We start from the raw sequence: 26,132 nt of genomic DNA on the forward strand, positions 1-26,132 counted from the left end.
GACCCGGGATCGAATCCCACATCGGGCTCCCGGTGCATGGAGCCTGCTTCTCCCTCTGCCTGTGTCTCTGCCTCTCTCTCTCTCTCTCTGTGACTATAATAAATAAATAAAAAATTAAAAAAAAAAAGTTGAAACTAAACTGGATTAAGTGGAGAATGGTTAAGTAAATGTGATGATCCATCTGTGGTCCAATATTATGAGACCCTTAAAATTATCATTTTGAAATTCCTATTATAAGATTTCTTGGAGCTCGACGCTTTGCCTTTTTATACAGTTTATCATAGTTTCTAATGATTTCATTGTTGGGTTGTTTGATTAAGGTCTATTTCCCCTACTTACCTGGCAGGGACAGTGTCCTTTCTGCTCACCATTTTTTGTCCCGACTGCCCAGGACGGTGCCTGGGAGACAGCAGGTGTAAAATAAAATTGGTTGAATGAATGCCAAATGAGCATTCTTGAGATCCCTGAAATAACATGCTGAGTGATGCAAGCAAAAGCACATAATCTCATATGAGGACAATGTGGAAATACATATGCATACAGATGACTTCTGGGAAGGCCGCTTCGGGAATCTCAAGTTTTTATGCTCGCATCATGGGAAATATGGGTCAGATTTGCTCTCCTGCTGTTATTTCCCTTATGTTGTGGTCATGCGGTGGTAGCGGCGCAGAGGCTGCCACTGCCACCACGCATCCGGCTTGCTCTGCGCGATGTCAGAGAATAGGAACATCAGCCCGCGTTGGGAAGACTTGGTTTTGAAGTCTCCGCTGTCCTGACAATCTCTGAACCCCGCAGAGCTTAGTTCGTTCCTTCAGCTTGCCACTGTGGTAGAGGTACCTGCCCCTCTGCATTTCTGTAACTGGATGGTGCAGTGATGAATGGATCACAGATGAGAGCACAGTGTAAAATGTCTCCTGAGCGGGCTGCTCCCCAGCTGTCTCCACCGTGACACGCCACCCCACAGAGCTGCCCTGATGCCCGCCTTCCAGCAGAGTCCGCGAGCAGATCCACAGAGTGTGCTGTAGTTAGGGTCTTCTTAGGTGTCCATCTGAAAATCCCTGCTGATAGTAAACGGGAAGGTGATGGCTAATTAACTCCGAGAGCTTCCTCCATGCGCACCCATCTCACTAATTGATGGGTCCATCAGTCATCCAGCGATATTTATTGCACTGGGGCTGTGTGTTCATTAGCCCTTGGCAGCTGCCCACCCTGCCCTGACTCTGGATTTTTTTAAGTGGCAGTAGAGTCTGTGGGCATCTGGCCCTTGGGGTCACCAGGAAGGATGAAGGTGGTTCAGCCAGAGGATGAGGGCCAGGATCATTACTTATAAGAAGGACTTTTAGTAGAGGAATCCTGGCTGACTCTCCCCTTTTTTCTAGAGGACCCAGGCAAGGTGTTAGAGCCTGTATGAGTTTCCCAGGGTTGCCATAACAAAGTACCACAAACGAGGTGGCTTACACAACAGAAATTTACTCCTTCACAGTTTTGGAGGCCAGAAGGCCAAAGTCAAGGTTTAGTGAGATGCCATGCTCCATCTGAAGGCTCTAGTGGAGGATCCTTCTTGCCTCTTCCTAGTGTCTGGTGTAGCTAGGAATCCTGTAGCTTAGGCTCCTTGGCTTGTGGCCTCCACCCTGGATTTCTTCCCTGTGTGTGTCACCTGCCCCTCTTCCTCCTTATGAGAGCACCAATCATTGGATTTAGGGCCACGCTAATCTGCTATGATCTTATCTCAACTCGATTGCATCTGCAAAGAGCCTATTTCAATAGAAGACCTCATTCATAAGTACTTGGGGTTAGGATTTCAGCATATCCTTTTGGGGGGATCCAGTTCAACCCCTAACAGAATCCAAAGCCAAAGCAATTCCTTTTTCTCTTGAGCAGCAGCCCTGTTCCCCTAAGGACCACTGCTTAGCATGTGTGTAGATGGACCACTTATTTTTCACATGGGCCCTGGATGGGTCCCCTCCTGCTCATTATCCCTTTTGATTCTATAATAACCTGTCATGCATGTATTCAGGCATGCACAGCATACTTTTTGGCCACCTGGTATGAGCCCAGGCCTATGCCTGGTTCTGGTATACAAGGATATAAAAGGCCAGGGATTTTCAGTTGGTCGAAAACTCTGCGAGAAACTCTACCTTCCTTTCCAGTCTGTACATGCCGAGCAGCAGTCCTTCCTCCTGACCATCAAAACTGCCTTGAGCCATTGCCAAATGTTCCCTGGGGGTGGAGGGTCGGGGGTGAAAACATCCTACATTAAGAACCACTGGTTTAGCCTAGCAAGGCCCCACATGTGCAACTCCAGAAATCCCCTTTACTGATTCTCCCTCCTTGCAAGAGAATTGTTTCGAATAAACAAACTTCACTTGTTAGGTAATTGTTTGCCCACTTTTTTACCTAAAAACCCACTTTCTTCCCTAAAATTAAAATCCACCCATTGGAGTTTCTTTCTTTTCTTTTTTTTAAAGATTTTTTATTTATTTATTCATGAGAGACACACAGAGAGAGGCAGAGACCCAGGCAGAGGGAGAAGCAGGCTCCATGCAGGGAGCCCGATGGGGGACTCAATCCCAGGACTCCACGACCATGCCCTGGGCCTCGGGCAGGCGCTAAACCACTGAGCACCCAGGGATCCCCATTGGGGTTTCTGATCCTTGTCACCAGACTGAGTTGATGCCATTCTGGCTAGTATCAAGCAAAGAAGCTTGACATTTTAGGGCCTGTCTGTGGCCTTATTGAAAAGAAGGTACAGGGGCACTTGGGTGGCTCAGCGGTTGAGCATCTGCCTTAGGCTCAGATTATGATTCCGGGATTCTGGGATCGAGTCCTGCATCAGGCTCCCTGTAGGGAGCCTGCTTCTCCTTCTGCCTGTGTCTCTGCCTCTCTCTCTGTGTCTCTCATGAATAAATAAATAAAATATTTTAAAAAAAGAAAAGAAGGTACAGTTGCTGGTAATTTTTCTGACCAGTTGAAAAAAAATAGCCCAAATACACCCATTGAGGAATCACTGCTATAAATTTCCATTCACTGTCTGAAATCACGTTTTGAATCAAATGTCTGTGGATGGTTCCTCAGAGCTCCAGATTTCTCCCCTTCCTCCTCCGCCCACCTCTCCTTACCTGGCAGCCGCCTGATTCTTCTTTTAAATTGCAATTCAGAGAACAGTGCACACCAGCTGCCTTTGGAAGTCTTTCAAAGACATGAAGACTGTCCCCTCCTCTCCGTGCATTCCTCCCACCCACACTGTCCTCAGAATACTGCCCTAATGCCTTCATGGTCATCGCTTGGGTTATAAGGCCTAGTGGTGCTAGCTAGGCTTTAGGAAATGCCCCCACGTGAGCACTGCAAGATGAGCAGGTGTCCCCTCGGGGAAAAGGCAGGTTGGCCTCAAAAAGGAGAAGAACTTAGGGATGCAGTGGTTCAGAGGGGATTGTGGCCGGGATGTTGGCTCTTCTCTGTTGAGTTGGGGCTTTTGGAGGCTTCTGAGCAGACCTGACTTGCCTTTCAACTGCTCTGTTGAAAATCAACCGAAGGTGACCAAGGTAGGAATAGGTAGACCATGAGGAGGCTCTGGAAGAAATCCTGGGAAGTGATGACAAGGGGGTGTCCACATGGTAGCAGAGGAAATCTCAAGAAAGGATCAGATATGAATGCATCCTGCAGGCAGCAGTTGCTGATGTCTTGGATACAGAGTGTCAGAGGGAGATCCTACAGTTTTACCTTGAGCAACTGGAGAGTGAAGTTTCCATTTATTCATATAAGGGGATCAGTGAGGGGGGCGGGTGGTGGAGATGTTTGATTCATTTGTTTTGCAGGTAGGATTCCACTCGTTATTTTTGAGATGTCCATCAGACATACAAAGATAATGAGGAAGTAGCTGGATGTATGCATCTGAAATGTAAAGATTAACTTTGTATGTCAAGAGGTGCTTGGCTGACTCCGTCAGTTAAGCATTCGACTCTTGATTTCAGCTCAGGTCATGATCTCAGGGTCCTAGGATTGAGCCCCCGCAGCAGGGAGTCTGCTTGAAGATTCTCTCTCTCTGCCCCTCCCACTCATTCTCTCTCTCTCTCTCTCTCTCTCAAATAAGTAAATAAATCTTTTTAAAAAAAAATGTGTGTCAAGTTGGCTGGGCCATGGGATCAGGCATTTGGTCAAACAACAGTTCAGATGTAACTGTGAAGGTAATTTTTTGGATGAGATTAACACTGACATCAGAAGACTTGGAATAGAACACCTTACCCTCCATAACGTGGGTGCGTCTCATCCAATCAGTTGGATGAGCCCTTAAGGAAAAACAAAACAAAACAAAACAAAACAAAACAAAAAAACGGAAGGTCTGAGGAAGTGGGAATTGTGCCTCGAACCAAGATGGTCTCAAGACTCAAGCAATAACATGAGCTCTTCCCTGAGTCTCCGGTCTGCTCGCTGGTCTACCCTGCAGATTTTGGACTTGCCAGCCTCTATAACTTTGTGAGCCAGTTCCTTTTATATATTTCTCTTGCTCTGAAGAACCCTGACTAATGTGCATGGAGTAAACGGATAATATTTGGATACATATTTTAGAGTCATATTACTTAAGCCTTGAGACTGGTGTGATCCCCAAGAGGGCAAGCGTGAGCAGAGAGGAGCAGACCATTGGGCTCTCCACCACAAGTCAGGAGATTTAGAAACTCTGTGTAACGTGTGATGTTTACTAAGCGCCTACTATGTGTCGGCATCCCCCAGGACTGGTTGCTGATGTCTATCTCATTTGTTCTGGAAGCTTGGGAAATGATCCCGATTGGGCCACCTACTTATGACTGCTATGTTGTGACGTGTCAGCATCTCCAGAGTTCTGGCAGCAGCATGGCACCCGGCTGTTCCTCCTCCTGTCAGAAATTGATTATTCTGGCATCTTCCTTCCGGGACATTTTCAGTTCCCCTGACCTCCAGCCTCCTGAAACCATTTTGTGTCTCCTGATACTGAGTAATTCTATTTATTAAAACATGTGGAGCCTCCTTACTGGCAAGTGTTGGTAAAAATAGTTCTGCAGCCCCAAGGGACAGGGCCATTTGAACTTGGTGACTTGAAAAACGTTTGGTGTGAATAATGAAAAGTGCAGGACCATGGTGATGAGTCTCCCTCAGCCTCTTTGTTCCTTGTTTTCTTTGTGTGGCAAAACGTTTAACCCATATTTTCCAAGAACTGTGTAGGTGGGTTCCTGGGGACAATTAATTTTTGGGGAAGTATTGTTCCTCTGGATGTGGAAATGATGAAGCAAAGAGTAACATTGAGCAAGAATCGTCCCGATGCCGGGCCTAGGCTGGTTATGGTACCGTGTGCTTGGGGCGTAGGAGGCATCACTTCTGCTTGACTTGGATTTTGACCTGGCCTCAGGGTGATGACCCTAGAAACCTTGTTCCAGCCAGATGTCAAATGGATCATCTAATGTTTAAGGCTGCAATTGGTTCAAACTGAGAACAGGTGCAGCCTGGCAGCTAGAAGAGACACAAGTCTTTGTGTGAGCAATACCGGGCTCTGGTTTCCAGCCTGCTCCTGGCTTGCTGTGTGACCTTGGGTAAGTGTCCTCACCTCTCTCTGAGCAGCAGTTCTTTGTCTGTGATGAGTTTGGGCTTGGTGATCTCTGGAGGATGAGATGGTGGCCAGTGGGAGGGTACGTGCCCCAAATAAAGCCCCCCACCCCGCCCTCCTCAAGCACCCAGCCAGCTATTGTAGTGTGGGACCAGGGCTGCTGAGTTAATTTTTGGACCATGGGGTGTAATGAAATTTCCTGAATTTTAGATGTGCACAAGGAATTCAGAAATATTTACAACATCCTGTGGGTGAAACCTGTAGCCGGATAGAGCCCCTAGGTCTTTGGTTTACAGCTGAGTGTGAGTGCGTTGTCCTTCGGGAGTTATCACAGGCTGGGGGCCCGGAGGTGAGGGAAGCTCCTTGGAGTTATTTTGTCTTGAAATCTGTACAAGTAATTTCAAGGAACTGGGGGAGCAAAGCCAGACTGGATGCCGGGTCACGAGATTGCTGTTGCCTAGAGCCCTGGAGGGAGGGCGTGGCCTTCCTTTCATCCTGGGTGGAAATGTCAGCCCGAGGCAGGGGTTGGGTCAGATGATCTCCTTAGGATTTATCGCCAGGTCGCCAGGTCGGGCCTGCAGCCCAGGGACTGGCTCTGCGGACTGCATGGCATTCCGAGCTGCAGAGAATCGAATATTTCAATGTATTCATTTTCCACTGAACAGTATCTCTGATAGATCTTTTGTGGGTATAAGTGCACACACACACACACACACACACCGACACACACACTCCGTGTTCTTTTTTTAACTGCTGCATGATATTCCATAGTTTTCCCCCCAGTGGTTTCGTGGTCATTTTGCGTTTATCCACTTCTCCCTTTAATGTGTACTTCCCATGATTTCATGTCATAGACATTTTCTTTAACCTACACTTCACCTTTTTCCCTCCCCGTCTCCCTTCTTCCTTTTCTCTTTCCCTTGTATCCATCCACGTATAGATCCCTTTATCAGACATGCAGGGCCCACAGGAGCTAGATGTAGGGACAGCGTCTTGAGGCCTTCCCTTCAGGAGCTCTGATCCAATGGGGAGCCAGAGAAGAAGCCCATCATGGTGAATCCCTGGAAGCAAGTTCTTCAGTGTTTTGTTTTTGTTTTGTTTTTTTAAGGATTTTATTTATTTATTCACGAGAGACACAGAGAGAGGCAGAGACACAGGCAGAAAGAGAAGCAGGCTCCATACAGGGAGCCTGATGGAAGATTCGATCCCAGGATCCCAGGGTCACGCCCTGAGCCACAAGCAGATAGATGCTCAACCACTGAGCCACCCAGCTGCCCCTTCAGTGGTCCTTTTAAAGAAGCTTTTCCTGGCCTTCTGGAGTTTGAGAATCTGAGGTAGAAGGTGATCTTTCAAAGGACTAGTCCGCCTTTGAAGCAATATTAGCATGTCTGCATCTTTGGAATCTTTCAGGACCCTCGTCAGCTGCCCGCCCTCCCCTTTATCCCATTGCTCAGGCAGTGGCTTGAGCAGAATAACACCCAGGCTGGCTCTGGAATGGTGGCCATGGGAAGGGGCAGGGTGCTGTCCTGGCCTGGAGAGGGTGGCTCTTTCCTTTGCGATGGGAGAGAGCAGATCCTGGAACAGTGCTGCACATCAGAAGTCAGTCTAAAATGGACACGGGGCCCCAGGTCTTCTTCCTTGAGGAGATTAAGATGGATACAAAGAGAAGGCAATGTGTTTACAGACACAGAGAAAAGCTGACAATCAATTTCCTTATTTTCGGGGCATGTAGGTGGCTCAGTGGTTGAGCGTTTGCCTCTGGCTCAGGGCGTGATCTCAGGGTCCTGGGATAGAGTCCCACCTCGGGCTCCCTGCAGGGAGCCTGCTTCTCCCTCTGCCTGTGTCTCTGCTTCTCTGTGTCTCTCCTGAATAAATAAATAAAATCTTTAAAATAAATAAATAAAAATAAATAATTCCTTATTTTCCAAATAGACATAGTTACGTATGTTTTGGGCCAGGAGCCGTGTCTTGGCTTTTCCTTTCATCCTCTATACCTTCAGCTTCTTTTTATTGTGACATCTTGATGGTGGTCACGGGGGTCACTTGCAGAGCAGCAGTCGCCAGCAATTGGAGCTCTAGGAATGGAAGAATTTGCGTACAGCGCTTTGGAGCTTGGGCGTCAGAGTTGGGTTCAGGTACCCACTGAACCCCAGTCCCGTTGAGCGAGTCATGGTAGGTACCTCTGTGTCTCAGCTTGGTCCCATGTAAAATGCGGAAAGGGTCACTGTCTTCCTTCTGGGGGCGCTGGACGGGCTGAGTGAGCCATTCCACGTGAAACACCTGCCCTCACCCTGGAACCGTGCCCGGTACATGGTACGCACACGCGCGGCTCAAAAGCCTCCTTATCACAGACGCCCTTTCCTGGCCGTGCTGGGTAAACAGCACCCACCTCGGGTCTCCCGTCCCCATTCTTTCTTTATGGATCTCTGGAGCACTCAGCACCATCTGACCTTATTGCTTATTTGTTTGTGGACTCTCTGCCCCCAACCCTCGTTGAGCCCCACAAATGCAGGGATTCCTATTGTTTCTGTCTAATGATTGTGTCCCTAGGGCACAGGGAGGGACCTGGTGGAATAGATGAGTATCTATTTTCAGAGATAACCTCCAGGCCCAGACTCAGGCACAGAGAGGGAACGTAACCTGCTGAAGACCAGCCGGCTACTGGCCGTTGGTGAATCTGGACCCTGGACCAGTCTGTTTTGTTTTTTTGTTTTAAAGACTTTATTTATTTATTCATGAAAGACACAGAGAGGCAGAGACACAGGCAGAGGGAGAAGCAGGCTCTCTGTAGGGAACCCGATGAGGGGACTCCATCCCAGGACCCCAGGATCACTATCTGAGCTGAAGGCAGAGGCTTAACCGCTGAACCACCTAGGCATCCCCAGAGTCTGTTTTGTATTTCAGACCATGATGCCTCCCTGCTGGCAAAACAACCAAAACCAAAAGTAGCTGTTGCCTATAGGACAGTGAGGACGCGGTCAAGGTTAAGTAAAAGCTGCCTGGGGTAGCTGTTCCCTGAACCTGCCCCCAGGCCCCCGTTTGGTTGTACCCCAGCCTCTCTTGAGTAATATTCATCAGGGAGTATTAACTTGCCAAGAGAAGAAACCAGCCTAAGAGGGTTACACAGGCATGGTGGCCAGGCCTGTGCGTAGTGGCCGTGCTCAGAGTGAACACGAGTTCGTGCCCCTTCCTAGAGGGCCGGCAGTCCACGTGAAGGCTCCGGCTTGTGAGCTTGTGTAGAAGACATCGGGCACCTCGTGGGAGGCCCATTTCCAGACTCAGTGTGAGCTTCTAAAACATGCCAGACGCTTCTGGTTGTTCAGATGCTTGCTATTACATTTCCCCCAAGCCCGAGGTGGGGCTGCAGGGGTCTTGAGGGTAGAAAATTGTCCCTATTATCTAGACCTCACTCCGGTCGGCCTCTGGTAGGAGTTACTGTTTCCAATTTTTTTTTTCAAAGACTTTATTTATTTATTCATAGAGACACAGAGGGAGACAGAGGCAGAGGGAGAAGCAGGCTCCATGCAGGGAGCCTGACGTGCGACTCGATCTCAGGACTCCAGGATCATGCCCTGGACCGAAGGTACTGCTAAACCACTGAGCCACCGGGGCTGCCCTATTCCCATTTTTAAGATGAGTAACTGAAGTTCAGGGAGGTGTGAATCCTGAGGCTGAGATTCCGGCCTGGCTCTGCAAGGTCCCAAGCGTCTCACGCCTCTGCTCTGCTCTTCCGATGGTATTATATTTGGATTCAGGTTCCTGTTGTATTTATTGAGCAATAGCCTAGGCCGGGTGCCGTGCCTAATTTTGTTTCTCATTTGCTCCTTTTGGCATTTAAACCTTCTCCAGGTGCGGTCACTGTGGCTGTAAGAAGTGCGTGAGAGAGGTTACTCTGTCTCACTGCCTTTTGACTCTCTGGGCTGTCCCCCTGAGCTGTGGGCAAGGAGCCCAAGTGTTGGAGTAGCACTGTTCTGGATCCGGACCTGAGCCGGCCTCTTAATACTGTGTGATCGCCATCCAGTACTCAGCCTCTCGGAGCCTCAGTTTCCATATTTGTAGAATGGAGCTAGTCCACTTACTTGGAGAGGACACCAAGGATTTGAGATATTAAATATAAAATACAAAGCATGCTGCCTGCTGCACAATTGGCCATCAGGAGTGGTGGCGATTTTGTCGTTGTATTTTAGTACAGGGTTGTACCTAAATGCTACTTCTTTGTATGCCTTGTCTTTGTCCCTCCGGAGGGTGATGACCAGGCCTTATCCATCTTGGCATCCCCACCTTCTAACACCGTTCTCGGCACATGGCTGATTTATGCCCATTGCAGCGTGCACACATGCATGGATGCAAAACCCACCTAACGGGGCCATTCTGGCCGGTTGTCGAGGGACATATTTCCTGTAGTCTTATCCCCGCTTGTCAGATCCAGGCCAGAACAACGGTAGGGTGGTTCCATTGTTCCCAGATAACATTTCCTATCTTAACGTCCCCCTGGGGCCGCCCCTGGCCCCACCCTGCTCTCCTGTCCTATCACTGATCCCCACTTGGACCCTGACAGGTTCCATTCCAGCCTGGCGTGAGGACAGCTTTCATGTGGTAGGCACTGCTCCTTGCCTCCTCCCTACCCTAGGTTACAACAGTTGTGGAAGGGAGACATCTCTCTCTCCAGAACTTTCCATTGTTGCGGGGAGGACCCAGAAAACGTTAAATAAAAATGCTTTATGTTAGCCCGACTCTTCATAATGTGACTTCTGCCTTCCTGCTTGCGCTGCCCAAGACGCCTTGTCTGATTGGCAAATCACTTCTTATCCCTGATCTACCATTGAGAAAGCTGAAGCAGAAAGGGCTGGGGTTCTTAACATCACTGGTTAGCTAGAGCCTAACCAGTTGCCGGCTCTGTGCACCCAACCAATGCTTTTTCCCCTGCATATGCCTACATGGTGTGTCTGTTGGTATTCTATGGCCTTGTCTGTTTCCAGAAAAGTTTGGATGGCTCTGTCACAATCCTAATGATCCAGAGCACTTTCAGGTTTGCTGGCTCAGTGTGACAGCCTGGGAAGATGTGAGGTGCCCGGGCATCACCCTGTGGGTAAGGAAGCAGAAACCCAGGGAGCCAGGTGCCTTCTGGAGACGACCCAACTCAAGGTGGCGGCACATGCCCCTCTACTGTATTTCCCTTCTTTATTCAGTTTGTCCCTTAGATCAGTTGTTCTCAAACTGGCTATAATGCTGGACTCACCTGAGGAATTTAAAAATCTTGCTGCAGGAATTCCCCATGTCCCCCATCCCCCCAAAGATTCCGACTTGGAGTGGGGCCTGGGCATGGAGGTTATTATCTCCCCCCAGGTGATTCTCTGGTGCAGCAGTGTTGGGAGCCACTGTCTTAGATGGTACCTGCTATGGGGGTGCCGGGAAGCTTGTGAGAAGCTGGCGGTGCTCGAATTCTAGTTCAGACGACAGCTCCAGCCCTCCTAAAGCAACCCTTGACTTAAACCTGCTCACCTTTGCCCAGATTCAGGGCAGCTCTTGTCTCAGAAGAAATGACAGTGCTGAAGGAAGAAACCGGGAGAAGAAGTGAGATTGGGCACAGTCCCCAGAGCTGTCCTGTGCTGTGCCCCTGTCCTGTGCCAGACACAGGTCTGAGCACCGTACACACAGATCAGCTTATCCAATTCACAGTTCACCCAGTAGCACCAAGAGCAGCCTCTGCTGTTATTACCCCCATTTCACAGATGAGAAGACGGGAATAGATAAGCAACTTGCTCAACCTGGTAGTGGCAGTGCTGGGATTTGAAGACAGATTGCAGGCTCTGGAGGCTATTGTTTTAACCACTCTGTCTGTTGCTTCACGGGCTGACCTGGGAACCATGTATACGCAGTCCCGTGTGGCCGAGGGTCCCTTCCTGGTGGTGGTAAGGCATAGAGGTAATCTATCACTCTGTTGTTCAAGAGTCTCTAAGACTCCCTATTGTATCCGCAGAGGAAACCTAAACTCAGCATAGCATGAGGCCTTTCCTTTCCAGCCTGACCACTGGCCAATCCTTCATACTCCCTGTCCCACATGATGTCAAGACATCTGAAAGCCCCTCCCCTCTCTCTGCCCGGTGACCCCCTACTCTTCAATACCTAGCTCAAATATCCTCTTCTCTAACTTGTGCAGTGAGAGTCCATGCCTCCTTCCTCTTTATTCCCAAAGCTCTTGGCCCCTTCATCTATGACCACATGGATCACAGCCTTTCTTTCAAGGCCCTCCAGCAGGTCATGAATCCTTTAGGATGGGGGGGGGTCTTCTCTACTCATATTTGTGTGCCCCTCCATGTCCACCGTGGTCTTCAGTGGATACCAGCCTCTCCCAGGTAGGATGACCTCCTTTACCTTAGGTTCTTCTTCATTTCAGCTAGGGAGATAAGTGTTCTTTATCAGAGGATTTTCTGTTTGTAATGGATGCTTCTCTTCGAGATGCCTCGGGCTCCAAATTGCATAATTGATATTTACTGTGTTTTCCCAGGTTGTTGGGCTATGGTTTTTGCAGAGTCCTGAGCTCCTGTGAAGATCTGCTTCTCTCCAGCCTTGGGCTATCTGCATTCTTGAACATCTCCGGGCCCAGAAGGAAAAGAAGAATGCTGAGCAGCTCAGGGAATGGCTTGAATGAAAAGAGGTTGGTACCTTGGTTCGTGTGTTCAGCTTGATCCCAGAATGAAACCACTGGGGACCAGAGGAGGAAGGGGCACGATGAGTGGAGGTTTTGGCGACCAGAAGTAAAATATGTTTGTTTCCTCATGTGCTTTTGTGGAACTGGCAGGAGTTGCTCACTAAGGAGCAGGAAGGTCCTTTTAGCAGAGCTCACCAAGGCCTGAGGAGGGTGGGCACACAGGGAGCCACCAGCTTGTCGAGACTTGGCTGCATGAGAAGGATAGAAAAAATCGAGTTTATAAGGCACTGGGCGAATTCTAGGAATTTCTCCTTGAGAAACACAGGCACAGATTCAGATGGTGTGAATAACATCTTCATCTCAATATTGTTGGAAACGTCAAACGATGAGACATGATTTATCAGTATCCAATGTTTCTTTTGTAATCAGATTACTGGATATGTACAGAAACAGGAGAATATGACCCAAACTTAGGAGAAAAAATAGTCAATAGAAAACGGAATAGGGGCACCTGGTGGCTCAGTGGTTGAGTGTCTGCCTTCGGCTCAGGTTGTGATCCCACGGTCCTGGGATCGAGTTCCTCATTGGGCTCCCTGCAGGGAGCTGCCTCTCCCTCTGCCTATGTCTCTGCCTCTCTCTGTGTTTTTTGTGAATAAATAAATAAAATCTTAGAAAAAAAGAAAAAGAAAATGGAATAGAATTGAGCCAGGGTTAAAGTCACACTTGTGTGATCGATTGGTTTTTATTATCATTAAATAGACTATTTTTTGGAGCAGTTTTAGGGTCTCAGAAAAATTAAGTAGAACACACAGAGAGCCCTCACATACCCCTGTTCCCACGTACGCACTCTCAGCATCTCCCACACCAGAGTGGGACACTTGTTACAATTGTCAAATCCACACCGACACCTCATTACCACCCAGACTCCATAGTTCACGTTAGGATTCACTCCTGGTCTTGTAGGTTCCATGACAAATGTGCGACATATACCCACCATTGTACTATCGTGTGCAAGTTTCACTGCTCCACCTGTTCTTGTGTCTTTGTGAGGCACAATCTTTAGAAGCTCCTCAGTTCGGGATTGGTTGATCAAGTCATGGGGTATCCGTACAATTGTATACAACGCAGCTGTTAAAAAGAATTCCTGGCTTTATGGAGTAATGTGGAACGATCTTGAAGCGATGTTCACTTTCAAAAAGTATTATCAACCTTAATAATGTTGATTATGAAAGGAGGGCATAGAAGAGCGTAGAGTGTGCGAACAGCTCGTCTAACACACAGCCACCTCTCCCTCGTGAGCATCTCTACTTCTTGCACCTACACTTAACACCTTGTGCGTTCTCACCTCTACGCTCACCTGTACGGCCCAGGAACCAGGCCGCTCCGTGAGGGCAGGATGGCTCTGTCCATTGGTAGTACTGTTGCCCAGGCCAGTCCCAGGGCCAGATACCTGGTCGCCATCTGTCAGTATCTGTGAATACACGAAGCCATGAACAGAGTGGGGGGGGAGGGGGGTTCTTTCTACAACTTCCTTCTACCGGCAGTGCTTCACGCACACAGGTGGCTGAGGGGAAAGCCCCAGACGACCCCTCTGTCTCTCCTGCATTCTGGCCCGGCCTCCCCTCCTCTCTCTCTTAAATCTCTGTGCTCTGCAAAGCTTCCTCGTTATTCCAGGTTGTAGAGACACACAACCTGGGGCGAGGCTGGAAGGGGACCTTGGAGACAGTAATGTGTAGTGACACCGTCAGTGTAAGTTGGGCACGTTTGACCTCGCTGGCGAATTTGGTCCTAGGAGCCAGGCGCCCCAGCAGCACACTGGCGAGTCAGACCTGATGGGCTCCGCATCCCGAGCTCTTGCTTGGCTGCCTCTATGACCTTGGCCGTGTCACTTAACCTTGCTGGATCTCGATTTCCTGATCTGTAAAAGGAAGCTAAAAGTGCTTCTCTCGAGGTTGATCTCGAGGATTCGCTCAGATGGCTAGCGCAAGTGAAAGTGCCCTTTGAGGGAAGACCAGGGGAAAGTGTTTGTCCTGTAGGGAGGAAAGCCAGGAGGGCCCCGTGTTGTCCTCAGGTGCCTCAACCTTCCCGGGGGGTGCAGGGGGTGGAGTGGGGGGAATCCCCACTGCAAGTCAGGGAAGTTATAATTTGGCTCTTCCTCTTTTATTCATTGCACTTCTCTCGGCCGCCCAGGGCTTTCAGCTTAAGCAAATAAATTATCCTGCTCTGCTGGGCTCTGTGTTCTGTAGCCAGCCATATGTTTGAGCTTGATAGAGATTCTTATCGGGCGGGTAATATTACCCAGCAAGGGATGACATTTCTTATCGGAGGCCCTGAGGAATCAGAGATAGGAGCCCTTTCTTTTTACCGGCAGCCAGGCCTCAATGTGCAGGGCTGGCAGGCAGGGTGGGGGCCGGCCAGGGCGCCAGTGGGCTTGTTGCTCTGCGCCGGGCATCAGCTGGCCCTCACATCCTCCACACGACAACCGCCGCTCCAGCAGCCTGCCTTGTCATTGGAAGTGGGCCGGTGAGATTTTTGCATATGATAGAGGCAGGGCAGGGCAGGGGGTGTGAATGAGGAAGGAAGGAGGGGATGTGAAGATGCTGGATCAGTTGGGGGTGGAGGCCGGGCGCTGGCACGTGTGCGGCCTTACCCCTTGAGCGAGGGCCAGGTGGCCTCCTGCTGCAGAGCCCAGGCCTGGGGCCTCTTCCCCAGGCTTCCGCAGAGCGGAGGCAGCCCAGGCCCAAGTACCCACCACGGTGTTGGCTGTGGGAGTAGCGAGGGGCTGGGTCATGCCCCCCGTCCTCCGCCCTGCTCCGTGATGAGGAGGCTGTCCTGTGTGGGTGCAGTGGGGTGGAGGCCACAAGGGGCTCCTGGGCCCTCTGGCTTCTGTTTGGGAGGGAGGGCGGCAGGGGTGGGCAGGGAGGGAGTAAGGTCAGGATATTCATTATCCTCCTCCTGCTGGGTCCCAGACTGATACAGGCCAGGTCTACGCTGAGGCCTCCCCATCTGATTCCCGATTCTGGCAAGTACTCACTGTGCCCTATCAGACAAGTTCTTAACCTCTCGTGCCTTGGTTTCTCTATCCATAGCCCAGGGTGACACCGCTTTTCTTGGTGTCTCCAGCCCCTTGTCTTTGGATCTCAGTGACTTCTGTGTCTCTCTTTTGCCCTGGTACTGGAGGAAGGGGCACTTCCGGGTCCCCGAGGGCCTGAGGCCAGAGCTCCCTGCAGCTGAAGCTCCAGGGTGGGTAGAGGAGGTCAGAGTTGAACACGTGATTTGGGGACCGCAGCCTCTGTTGGGGACACATGCTCAAGGCTCTTCCCCTCCTGATTTTTGGGAAGTCCTGCCCTGTGCAGCCCTGCTCTGCAGTCATAATCTTGCTATCTTCTGAAAGGAAAGGAGAAGTGGTTTCTCCCTCTCCCGGGAGCCTTTCCAACCAGCAGTCCTGCCTCTGCTTCCTTCCTGTTGGCTCCAGGTCCGGCTTCTTTCCATCACTGCCCTGCCCCTCCAGTCCCGCCCCTCGTGGGGTGAGCTGAGCTTCTCAGTCTCGCACCTCAACCCCTGATGGCCAGGTCCAGATTCTGAAAGCACAGCTCTGACCTCATCCCTCCCTGATCAAAAGCAGTCAGACCTCCTAGCGTCCATTAAAGCCCCCCTCAGCGTCACCCCACCCTGTGATCCCATGCTGGGCACATCTATGACGACTCCTCGCCTACAGGGTTCACTCCTGTCTTTTGAACCGGCCACTATCTTTTCTTTGACTTTTGTACCCGATCCTGTCGTTTCTCTGCCTGAGGGGACCACAGACAGGGCTGGGCTGCCCCCCACCCCCCAGCTCTTCCAGTTCCTGGCTCCATGACGGTGGGCAAGTCACTAAACCAGTCTGAACTTCAGTGTCCTCGACTGTGACATGGGCCGCCAGCTCTGGCGCCAGGGTTCTTCAGAGAAGAGGCTGTCTGAAGGCCCTTGCAGGGGCTTGCCCGATGACAGATGTCCAGGGCGTGAGGGGCTCCCCTCGCCCTAAGTGGCCACCTCTCAGATTACCCAAACCCGGCCTCTACTCAAATTCCATTGCATCATTTGCTTTCCCTCTAGGCTCTTCTGCCTGGAAGTCAAATTCCTCCGTTGGAAAGACTCCATTTGAGCGTCTCATGTCTGGACAGCCGGGATAGACCTTGTCTCCTTGAGCCTGTGTCTGACTTCCCAGCAGGATGGAGATTTCCTGAAGGGCATTGACCACAGTGCGTGGTTCTCAGCTTGGCCATTGATTTGGTGATTGAGCAGTGGACTCCAGGCACTGGAGAATCATTTGTTCTTTTGTTGAACCACATGTGATTGAATGCACATCTTGTAGTTGGTCTGTGCCTGGCACTGGAACTGGAAGGGAGGCATCCTACGGAGCCCATCCTCCGGAGAGAAGGTCGCCCTACCAAGAGTGTGCCAGGCATGGACTGCAGATCTGGAGGGATGTGGTCCCTCCCCATAGGTAGCTCAGAACCTGGTGTGGGTTGGGGGGTGTGGGAGGAGTTCCCTGCCCAAGGAGAGGATGCTGTCCTTCAGGTGGATGCTCCCATCCCCTCAGATCAGAGCATGGGGTCCCCTCTCGAGATGCTACTAGTGGTCTTGTCAAGGTGTAGTATATCCAATCTGCAGATGCTTCCCACCTTGGCCTCCCCTTCCCACGGAGGGGGTCAGCTCTGAGGTCAGCAGCACCTTTCATCATGGACCTGGCGCCTTGTTAGGTAAGCTCCTCTAAGAGGGGTGTTCTAGAACGTTCCAGTCTGGCTGATTGTGATGGTGCCTTGAGGGCTCAGGGCAGCTTGTCCCTGAATTGGCCTGGATGTCTCTCCTTACTCACTACTCTTCAGCCACAACAACCTCTGCTGAGTGATACACCCCATTCCTACCCACCTCAGGGCCTTTGCACATGCTACTTCTCTGCTGGGAATGTTCATTCCCTCCATTTTTGCATGGTGAGCGCTTTCTCACTTTTCACCTCTCCTGTTATTTCCTCCTGCTGTTCTTAGCTTTTCCTTCCTAGCATGATCTATCAGGATACATTTATTTGTATTATTTTACCTGCCTTCCTTCATGAGCCTGCACTCCTGTAAGGGCAAAGACGAGGTCCGTTTCATCTACCGTGGGAAGAACGACAAAAGCCAGTGGTTTGATCAGACTGACCGCGTGCTGGGCACGGTTCTACATGTGAAGTTTGCCCAACACTTAACCCTCATAAGACCCTATTGAGATGTAGATGCTGCCATTGCTTTCATTTTGCAAATGAGTAAACTGAGGCTCAGAGAAGTCAAGCAATATGGCCCAGCTGTCCCATCTAGCAGATAGTAAAGCCAGAATTCAAAACCACACAGTGGCTCCAGGGGCCATGCTCTTAACCCCTGTGGGAGGGGCTACTAATGCTTCTCAGGGGGATGCTCGGTGAGTGGGTGGTACATGAATCAGAGGGCCACCATCCCACCTCTCAGGGGGGTCCTCACTGCAGCTTCTTGCGCTGGATCCTGGCTGGCAGCACCGTAAGGGGGCAGGCACCCAGAACGAGCCTGGCAGACCCGGATTGAGTCAGGATCCCCCTGTATTAACTAACCGGTGGCTGTGGAAAGCCCTCACCTTACTAGCTGCGATGTTCTTGGCTCCCGTGGGAACAGTGCTGTTCCCCTGGCGCGGTGGTACAGGAGAAGCCGGGAGGTGAGCAGAGGGCTCATGGCACCTACCTGCAAAGTGTCCACTGCCCTTGCCCTCTGAAGGGGCTTCTCCTCTCTGGGGAGAATGCCTCATACCCCCTTTAAGGGGAAAGTAGCTGGGAGGGAGGAGATGCCCCCCCTCCAGCAGGGGCTGGCCTGAGCTGGGTGACACAGTTCCTGTAGGACATGGAGAGTGGTCCCCATGCCTCCTCTCATCCTTAGCATGCCCTTGCCATAAATTGGAGCGTTTACTGACTTCCAGTTGCAGGGCCAAGTGTGAGGGCCTTCTGGTGACCCCCCTGCCCATTGCTACAGAGTTGAAGGGCCCCCAGGAGCATCCTGAGTCTCTGGACATAACCATGAAGAGCCGCCACCTCCACTCCGAGGCCTCTCTAAGGAGGCCCCAGATGCCCAGAATCGTCGGTGTGACCTTCTGACCCTTTCCAGGAAATGCCTGCCTGGTGCCTTCAAATAAAATTTCTCTATAATGTTGAGTTCTGAGCATCACTTTCCTCTTTTCCTCTCTCCTGATCCCTCCTCCTTCCTGTGTCCTCTCTCCAGGCTCATGAATAGTCCTACCTTACTCCCTGCATCCCCCCGTCCCACATCATGTGGGTATCCCTTTCTCGCTGCATCTCTCACTGCCCCTTTTCCTTACTCTGGCCTTCAGATACACAGCTTTCAAAGGAACCCACATGCTGGCTTCTTGCAAACTGGCCCGCCTCGCTGCAGATCCAGCCCCACCAAGGCAGGAGGAGGGCATTCAGTCCTATGACAGCCATGGACAGCTGACTTACCCTGGGTCATCTGACAGCAGGGCCATGCTGAGAGCCGCAGCTCAGCCTGGCTGCACTTTTGATTGGAAACCTCTCTCAGTGTCTTCCTCTTACTTCTGGAGATCACTGCAGCTCCCGGATGCCACGCCCTCCTGCTCTAGAGACGGTGACCTTTAGAGCCATGGTGTCCCAGCTCCACCACTTAGTAGGTGGAGGTCCTTGACCCGTGTTTTGAAGTTAGACTGGATTTTGATCCTGGCTCCATTATTGACTAGCAATGGGATCCTGGATGAGACTCTCTGCCTTGGTTTCTCATTTGCAAAATGGAACCCTTGACAGTAGTGCCTTTCTGTGGTCGATCGAACTGTGGGTCCCAGTTCTTCACTGCCCCATTATCAGATTACCACGTGCATGCCATTGCCGGGGCCTCCAGGTGGGCAAACGTACTTCTCCCCGCCATGGCACATCTTGGCCATGTGGCTTGTTTTGGACCAAGGAGTTTGAGCAGCATAACGGGAGTGGAAGATGCAAGTTGGATGAGGTTGGGCTTCTTTTCTTACGTACCTTTCATTGTGACAACCTGCCTCTGGTAGATAGCCTCCAGGCCACAGAGGATGAGAGACATGGAGCAGATTTGAAATGCACACCTCGTGTGGAGCCGAGCTCAGACAAGCCCTCCTGGGAACCAGCCGACCCCGAGCTGACTAGCAGACGTGTGAGGGAAATAAATGCTTGTTGTCATTTGCCCTGACTTGGGATGTCTTGTTACATGGCGTTCTTGCAGCCTTAGCGGATACTACTACATCACCTCTTAGGGTTATTGTAAGAACTTTAATTAACTGACTGGATTGGTTCATGTATTCGGCTTCTATTGCTGCTATCTAATAAATTACCACCAACTCAGAGTCCTAAAGCAACGCGGTGTATTATCTTACAATCCCATAGGTTACAAGTCCAACGTGGGTCTCACTGGGTTAAAATCAGTGAACACAGGGCTGCCTCCTTCTGGCGGCTCCAGGGGAGAAGTGTTTTCTTGCCATTCCCGGTTTCTAGAAGCTTCTACATTCATTCCCTGGCTAGCGGCTTCTTCCTCCATCTTCAAAGCCAGCAGGCTAATGCCTGTCTATGCCTTTCTTCCATAGTCCCATCTAACTTTGACTGATTCTTTCTTCTGCCTCCCCCTCCCAGTTTTGGATGCTTCTGGTTATATTAGGCCCACAGAAATAATCCAGGATAATCTATTTTAACACGAGCACATTAACTTTCTTTTCATCTGCCACTTGAATTTACCTTTGCCATGCAACCTAAATAGTCACAGGCTTCAGGAATTAGGGTGTGGGCCTCTACAGGTGGTTGTTACTCTGCAGGCAACTGGATGTTGGGCATTTAGAATGGGGCTTCGAGTGTGCCAAGTACTCATATCGACTGGTATGATTATTAGCCTCAGCATTCCCATGCATGAGATGAGATGAGATGAGATGAGATGAGATGAGATGAGAGGTGGTCCCATCTGATGTCTACAGAGCCTCCTTAGATAGGCTCTGTTGTGCTGGACATGGAGAAATATTCCATCCCTTGGTCCTAGATGGACTGGAGACAGTGGGTTTATGAGGCAGGAAGGGGGTGAGGTCAGTTTCCTAATTGGCTTTGGAGCAACCCAGAGGTTCTTTGGGATGATGATAATGCTCCTGATTAATTATCATGGCAAGGCTCCTATCGTCCTTACTGTCAGTCAGCATAGCCCCACCAGCACGGGACAGGAGGGCCGGGGGAAGCCAGCCAGGGCCAGCCTGTATCTCCATGTGCCCAGCTGGTTCCGTCCTTGCACTTGACACGTCCTTCTGATCTTCCCACATACAATGGATTTCAGGGAAAAAAAAACTTCCTGGCCTGCCTGATACCAACTTGAAGGAAGTAGCTGGCTTTGGTGGGGACAAGGGAACAAAACGCAATGACAGCGATAACCTCTCGCCAGACTTCTGTGTTAATTGAGGAACTGCTGGGTGGCTGCAGGACACGTTCAGAGGTGTGGGTTGAGTGTGAGTTCCTACAGAAGGGGAGTTAGAATTCAGTGTGTGGGAACAGAGTGGGAACAGTGTGGGACTAACCAGTAGGGGAGGAGACCAGCTTTGGAGGTTCCTGGGTTTTAGAGGTTCCATCAGTGACTTACTTGTATTGCCACTGGAAAGTAGATGATGAGCTCCCACAGCATCTTTATGGTGGCAAAGTGGTGATCACTGGACATCCTCCACCCCCACGTCAAAAGTAGATGCTATACAATGACCCATGCTGGATCTGAAGCCACAGAGAGTCATGGAAAGAACTTGACCGTTCTTTGGACATCACCAAGCTTGCATGGGGACATGAAGCTCGGAGAGATGACAAATGACCCAAGGTCACTGTTTGGAAGTAAAGCCAGTTCCTAGAACCAACCTCAGTTCCTCCCCTCCTTTTCCAGTTGGCATTCCATGGCGCCATCTTGGTTCCTGTCACCTGTTGATGGAAGCACCTCTGGTCTATTTTAGCCATGCCAGGTGCCTTCTCTAAGCTAATTCTTGGTGGCTTCGATGTGGTAAGTAGTCTCTCTCACCACATACTTGAGGCACCCCACCATTTAATGTGACAGGCTCTGATTGCATGTCTCATTTATTTTGCCAATTGTGTGCTCCATGATGGTAAATCATGACTCTGGGCCGGGAATGTGGGGTCCAGTTTTGCAGGGGTAGGAGGCACAGAGTTGGGGAGATGCAGTGTGATGCTTACTTTCATGTGTCAACTTGTCTGGGCCACGGTCTCTAACCATTGTGGATGTGTACACACACGCTATTGGTTCCTTTCTCTGGAGAAATCTGATTGGTACATGCAGTTAGAATGAGTCAGATTTAGGTCCACATCTAAGAACTGCCACCGCCTAGGGAAGGCTATTTGTTTATTTCACTGGGCTTCAGCTTCTTTGTGGGTAAAATGGAAATAATATTAAAATGTGCTATGTGAGTGGTGATAAAGAGTAAATAGGACAGTAAATGTAAAGCACTTAATATGCTGCCCAGCATAGCACTCAACAAATAATGTTGGTTATTGTATTGCAAGCCACATAGTTGCATGAACCAATTGTCTGTGTAACAAACTGCCTGAAAATTTAGTGGCTTAAGACAAGGACCGTTTATTTTTCTCAGTCTTGTAGAGTGGCTGAGCCCTGCCAGGTGGTTCTTCTGCTATACTTGGAGTCCATGTGGCTGCATTCCTGGGGGAGCTCTGTGAGGCTGCATGGGGCCTCAGCTGGGATGATGGGGGCAGCAACTGGGGCCTCTCACTGTCTCTAAGATTTCGCCATCATATCCAGCCTGACCTTCTTTCTCTGTGCGGCCAGATCCTCAAGTGCCTGGTGTGCATGCTGCCCAGCCTCCTGGGGGCAAGGCGCGGAAGCAACACGACATCAGCTCCTTCCCATTCTCCTGCTCAAGGAGTCACAGGTCAGCCCAGATTCAGGGGCAGGAGAAGTGAACCCTAACTCTGGACGGGAGAAACAAGAAACATGCAAACATGCATGTACAGAAATGGGAGGAATTCTTGGCCAGCCTCACTGGACACAGTCAACCCCAGGGCACAAGTTGCTTTCAGAGTTGATGCCTCTCGGCTTCTGCTGTTTAACCCTTGGGTTATCTGTTGTCATCTAATGAGTACCAGCAGGGACTCTGGAGCCAGCCCGTCTTGTTTCGAACCCTGCCTCTGCAGCAGACTCTGTGTGACCTTAGGCAAATTTCTTGTTTCCATGACTCAGGTTCCTCTTTAGGAAAATGGGGACAATATTATTACTTAAGTGGAGCTTGTGTGAGGATATACCTATACGTATATATGCGGGTGTACCTATACACATGTGCACCTGTGTGTGCATAAACCTGCTGGGTGGTTCAGTGGTTGAGCATCTGCCTCTGGCTCAGGGGGTGATCCTGGGGTCCCGGGATTGAGTCCCACATCCGCCTCCCCTCAGGGAGCCTGCTTCTCCCTCTGCCTATGTCTCTGCCTCTCTCATGAATAAATAAATAAAATCTTTTTTTAAAAAAGGAAGAATGTACTTGTATCTGTGCATATACATATGCACACCTAAATGTCTGTCTGTATTTGTGTGTATACATGTACACATACCTGTGAATGCACACATCTGTGTGTTGTGTATTGTGTGTATGAAATTTAGTACATCGCTTTTTTAAAAAGACTATTTATTTATTCATTTGAGAAAGTGAGAGAGTGCAGGGGAAGGAGCAGAGGGAGAGGGACAATCAGACTCCATGCCGAGCGTGGAGCCTGATGCAAGGCTTGATCCCATGATCTTGAGGTCATGACCTGAGCCAAAATCAAGGTTCGGACACTTAACCAACTGAGCCACCCAGGTGCCCCTAGTGTAATACCCTTGTTCCTTGTACATTGCTTTTAAGGCTATTTCCCCATATGTACATGTTTGCAGCCTGCCTTGCCCTGGGCCCAGGTCGTGTTCTCCAGAAAATTTTAAAGTTGGGCGTGAGAGCTGGTGCCCAGCTGGAATTGGGAGTGAGCCCTTCCCAGGCCAACACCTGGTGCCCTCACTGCAGGAGTGATTCCCTCACCCATCCTTGAGATGTTGCAGAGAGACACACATGCAGTCAGGATCTTAGAGGAGTGCAGAGCACAGGGCTGGTTTCAAATTTGAAGTTTCGGTCTAATTTAACATTTCCACCTCACAGAGAAAGATATGACCTCCTTGCTTCACCTTCTCCAGGCTGAGCCAAGGTCAGGGTTAGCTCTGCGTGGTCAGACCACCCCGGGCCTCCATCCCTTGCTTCATTATGAGCTGATTTCCCCCAGGGTACAGCTTCTGAGCCCTGTGACCCTGCTGCTTTGTTCCCTGGGTCTTCCCACCAGAGGAAAAAAAAAAAAAAACAGCACTGTCATTTATTGAACATCTATGCTTTATACATATGTTGCTCTAATTATTACCCTGCAGGAAAGATATTATTATCCTGAAGCTAGGATATAATAATCAATGCACGAAAAGAGCCAGCATTTAAACCTTTGTCCACCTAACTGGAGAGCCTTTTCTCTTTACTATACCCGACATGAGATACGTAGGGTTTCTTTTCAAGGCCATAGGTCCTAAATACTTCCCTTGAATGTCTGTCAACAAAATCTTGCAGAGAAAGTGTTTCAATTTAAAAATGTACAGACTGTCCTTAGGGTTACAAACAGGTTCCAGAAAGTCGGGAGCTGCCCTGGTGCTGGCCGAGTTGGAAGCCACAGAAGGCGTGGGGCCGGCCAGGGTGCGGTGACAGGGAATCACACTGCCCACTGCCTTTCTCAGTGGAGTCTTTCAGTGGTAAACATGTTTACTTCTCCATCCTTGGCACCCATCATGATTTAAATTCCAGGTTGTCAACCCTTGTAGAAAGGGGTTCAGATCTTGGCGTTCAATCACTCCTGTCGTGTGCACAGGGCTTGGCCATTGCGGAGTGCCTCGCCAACCTCAGTGGCTCCGCACAGCTGCCCGGGGAGGGTCTCAGCCTGGAAAATGAGAAAGATGAAGGCTCGGGGCCTCACACTGAGCCCGAACACGAGGCTGCTCCCGGCTCCCAGGAGCCCTCTGATCAGTAGGTCATTAGCTGAGACTATGTCAAGTCATGGAGGCTGCCTCCAAGGTCTAGGACAAGGTGTCTCCCTTCCCCGTGATCTGGTGTTCCCTCTGCAAACCCCATGGAACTGCAAACCCTCCTGAGCGCACTGATGTCTTCCCCTGACCAGCCGCCCACGAAACGAGGAGCTCCATGTGCCTCGTCTATCTCCGTCTTCAGCGCATCACCCAGTCCCCGCTCGCGGCGGACCCTTCGGAGGCCCTGGGTGAATGAATCGGTAGCACTTTGCTTTAGCGATCAGGTTGCTTTGGAGACTTGAACTCCTCTCCGGCCACCAGCTGTCCTTCATTTCTTCTCACAAAGCACCGAGGATCTGTTCCAGAAACCCCTCCAAATGCAGACACACAAAAGGAGGAGGCTAAAAACGCATCTGTCATCATCCTTCAGGGGTGACTGAGTAAGAGGACCGATGTATATGCATGAGCCCATGTGTACGCTTGTGACAACGGGAGTGCACCTGTTGGCTTGCACAGGGCTCTGTCCCTGAATCCATGCTCCACGTCCCTCCACATCAGCATGCACACTCCTGCTCCTTCACCACCTGATTGCTCGGACACACGGCTTTGCCACTGTTCAGACCAAGTGCCAGAGGCCTTCCAGTTTTTCTGGAGCATCTGGCCACTTGCGAATTCAGCCCTCGCACTACCACAAACCGCGCTTCCGTGAATATTCTTCTAGTTACATCTTCGCGACTGTATTTTCCTATTTTATGAGGATAGATTCCCATAAAACGGAAGAGGCTGTTCAGCTTGCTGCGTGGCCTTCGGGAGGTTTGGACTCGTTTCTTCCTCCACCACCGTATCTGACACTGTCACGTCCCTGAGCCCTCCGCAACAGGGAGCCGGGGCGGACGTGCTTTTTCTAGCCTCTTCTCTTTGACGCTTGGCACAGCACCAGACACATGGCCACTGTTCCCAACTGCCATGTCCCCCTTCATCGGAGGACCTCCCTCACCGTGAGCTGTGTAATACCCTTGTTCCTCCTTCCAGGCCTTGCTTTCGGTAACAAATGTCTCAAATTAATTAAATCATGATTTGTGGTGTTTGGAGCGGAGCCTGAGTGGGTCTGGTTCCCTGTTGTGTCCTGGCAGCCGGCACAGCATTCTGTAACGGTCAGAAGCAAGAGCTCACGACAGAAAGACCTGGATTTACCATCACCCCGTCCCTTTGCTGACCTGGGTCTTGGTTTTCTCATCTGAGTGATCACGTTACCTGCCTACAAGCAAGGGGAGATTTAAATGAGATACGGCACATGGAGAGCCAACGCACAGTGTAACACGTGGCAGAGGCTTGGCTCTCGTTGCCTGGGGTGTGGTTCGTGGGTGCTGGGTGCCTACTACGTGCCAGGCGGTGTTCCAAGTGCTTTACATCAGAGGCTGGCAAACCGCCGCTCACAGGCCAGGTCAGGCCCACCGCCTTTTTTTGGTCCAATGCATTCCCAAAGAGTTGGGAAAAATAATCAAAAGAAGGATCCTATTTTCAGACCCATGAAAATTGCCTGCAATCGGGTTTCATTGTCCATAAATAAAGTTTTATTGGAACACAGCATGTCCTTTCTTTTAGGTGTTGTCTGTGCTGGCTTTGATGCTCTGATCGAAGATGAGTAGCTGGTGCTCTGATTGTGAAGATGGCATGGTCCACAGTGCCCCAGAATATTCTCTGTCTGGCTCCTTGTAGGCCGAGTCTCGTGTGAACCCACCTAATCCTGCATTGGGCAGGCTGTGACTGCCACCAGTCCTCACCATGCACATGGGGAGTGAGGTTAAGA

The 26,132-nt window shown here is 50.4% G+C and overlaps 1 protein-coding gene and 1 long non-coding RNA gene across 9 annotated transcripts in view; one reads left to right on the forward strand and one right to left on the reverse strand.

Annotated features, from left to right (window-relative positions):
- The window catches only part of LOC144283315 (uncharacterized), a 237,817-nt gene that overhangs the window by 196,535 nt on the left and 15,150 nt on the right, over positions 1 to 26,132 (forward strand). For 7 of the 8 annotated variants that reach the window (XR_013351795.1, XR_013351798.1, XR_013351797.1 and 4 more), the window contains one exon: positions 12,084 to 12,233. Coding sequence is in view for 3 of the 8 variants with exons in the window: in XM_077847216.1 (XP_077703342.1) it covers positions 12,084 to 12,233 (150 nt within the window). In the remaining 5 variants the exon portion in view is untranslated. Of the gene's footprint in view, positions 1 to 12,083; positions 12,234 to 22,072; positions 25,911 to 26,132 lie in introns of those variants that run through there. The other variant, XR_013351800.1, reaches the window with a different exon arrangement.
- LOC144283316 (uncharacterized) lies at positions 12,964 to 16,969 on the reverse strand. Its single transcript, XR_013351822.1, has 3 exons — positions 16,892 to 16,969; positions 13,585 to 13,698; positions 12,964 to 13,355 (listed from the first exon to the last, which is right to left on the reverse strand). It is a non-coding gene; the product is annotated as an uncharacterized LOC144283316 (long non-coding RNA).

The sequence above is a fragment of the Canis aureus genome, chromosome 14 (assembly GCF_053574225.1).
Source record: "Canis aureus isolate CA01 chromosome 14, VMU_Caureus_v.1.0, whole genome shotgun sequence".
Lineage (NCBI taxonomy): Eukaryota > Metazoa > Chordata > Mammalia > Carnivora > Canidae > Canis > Canis aureus.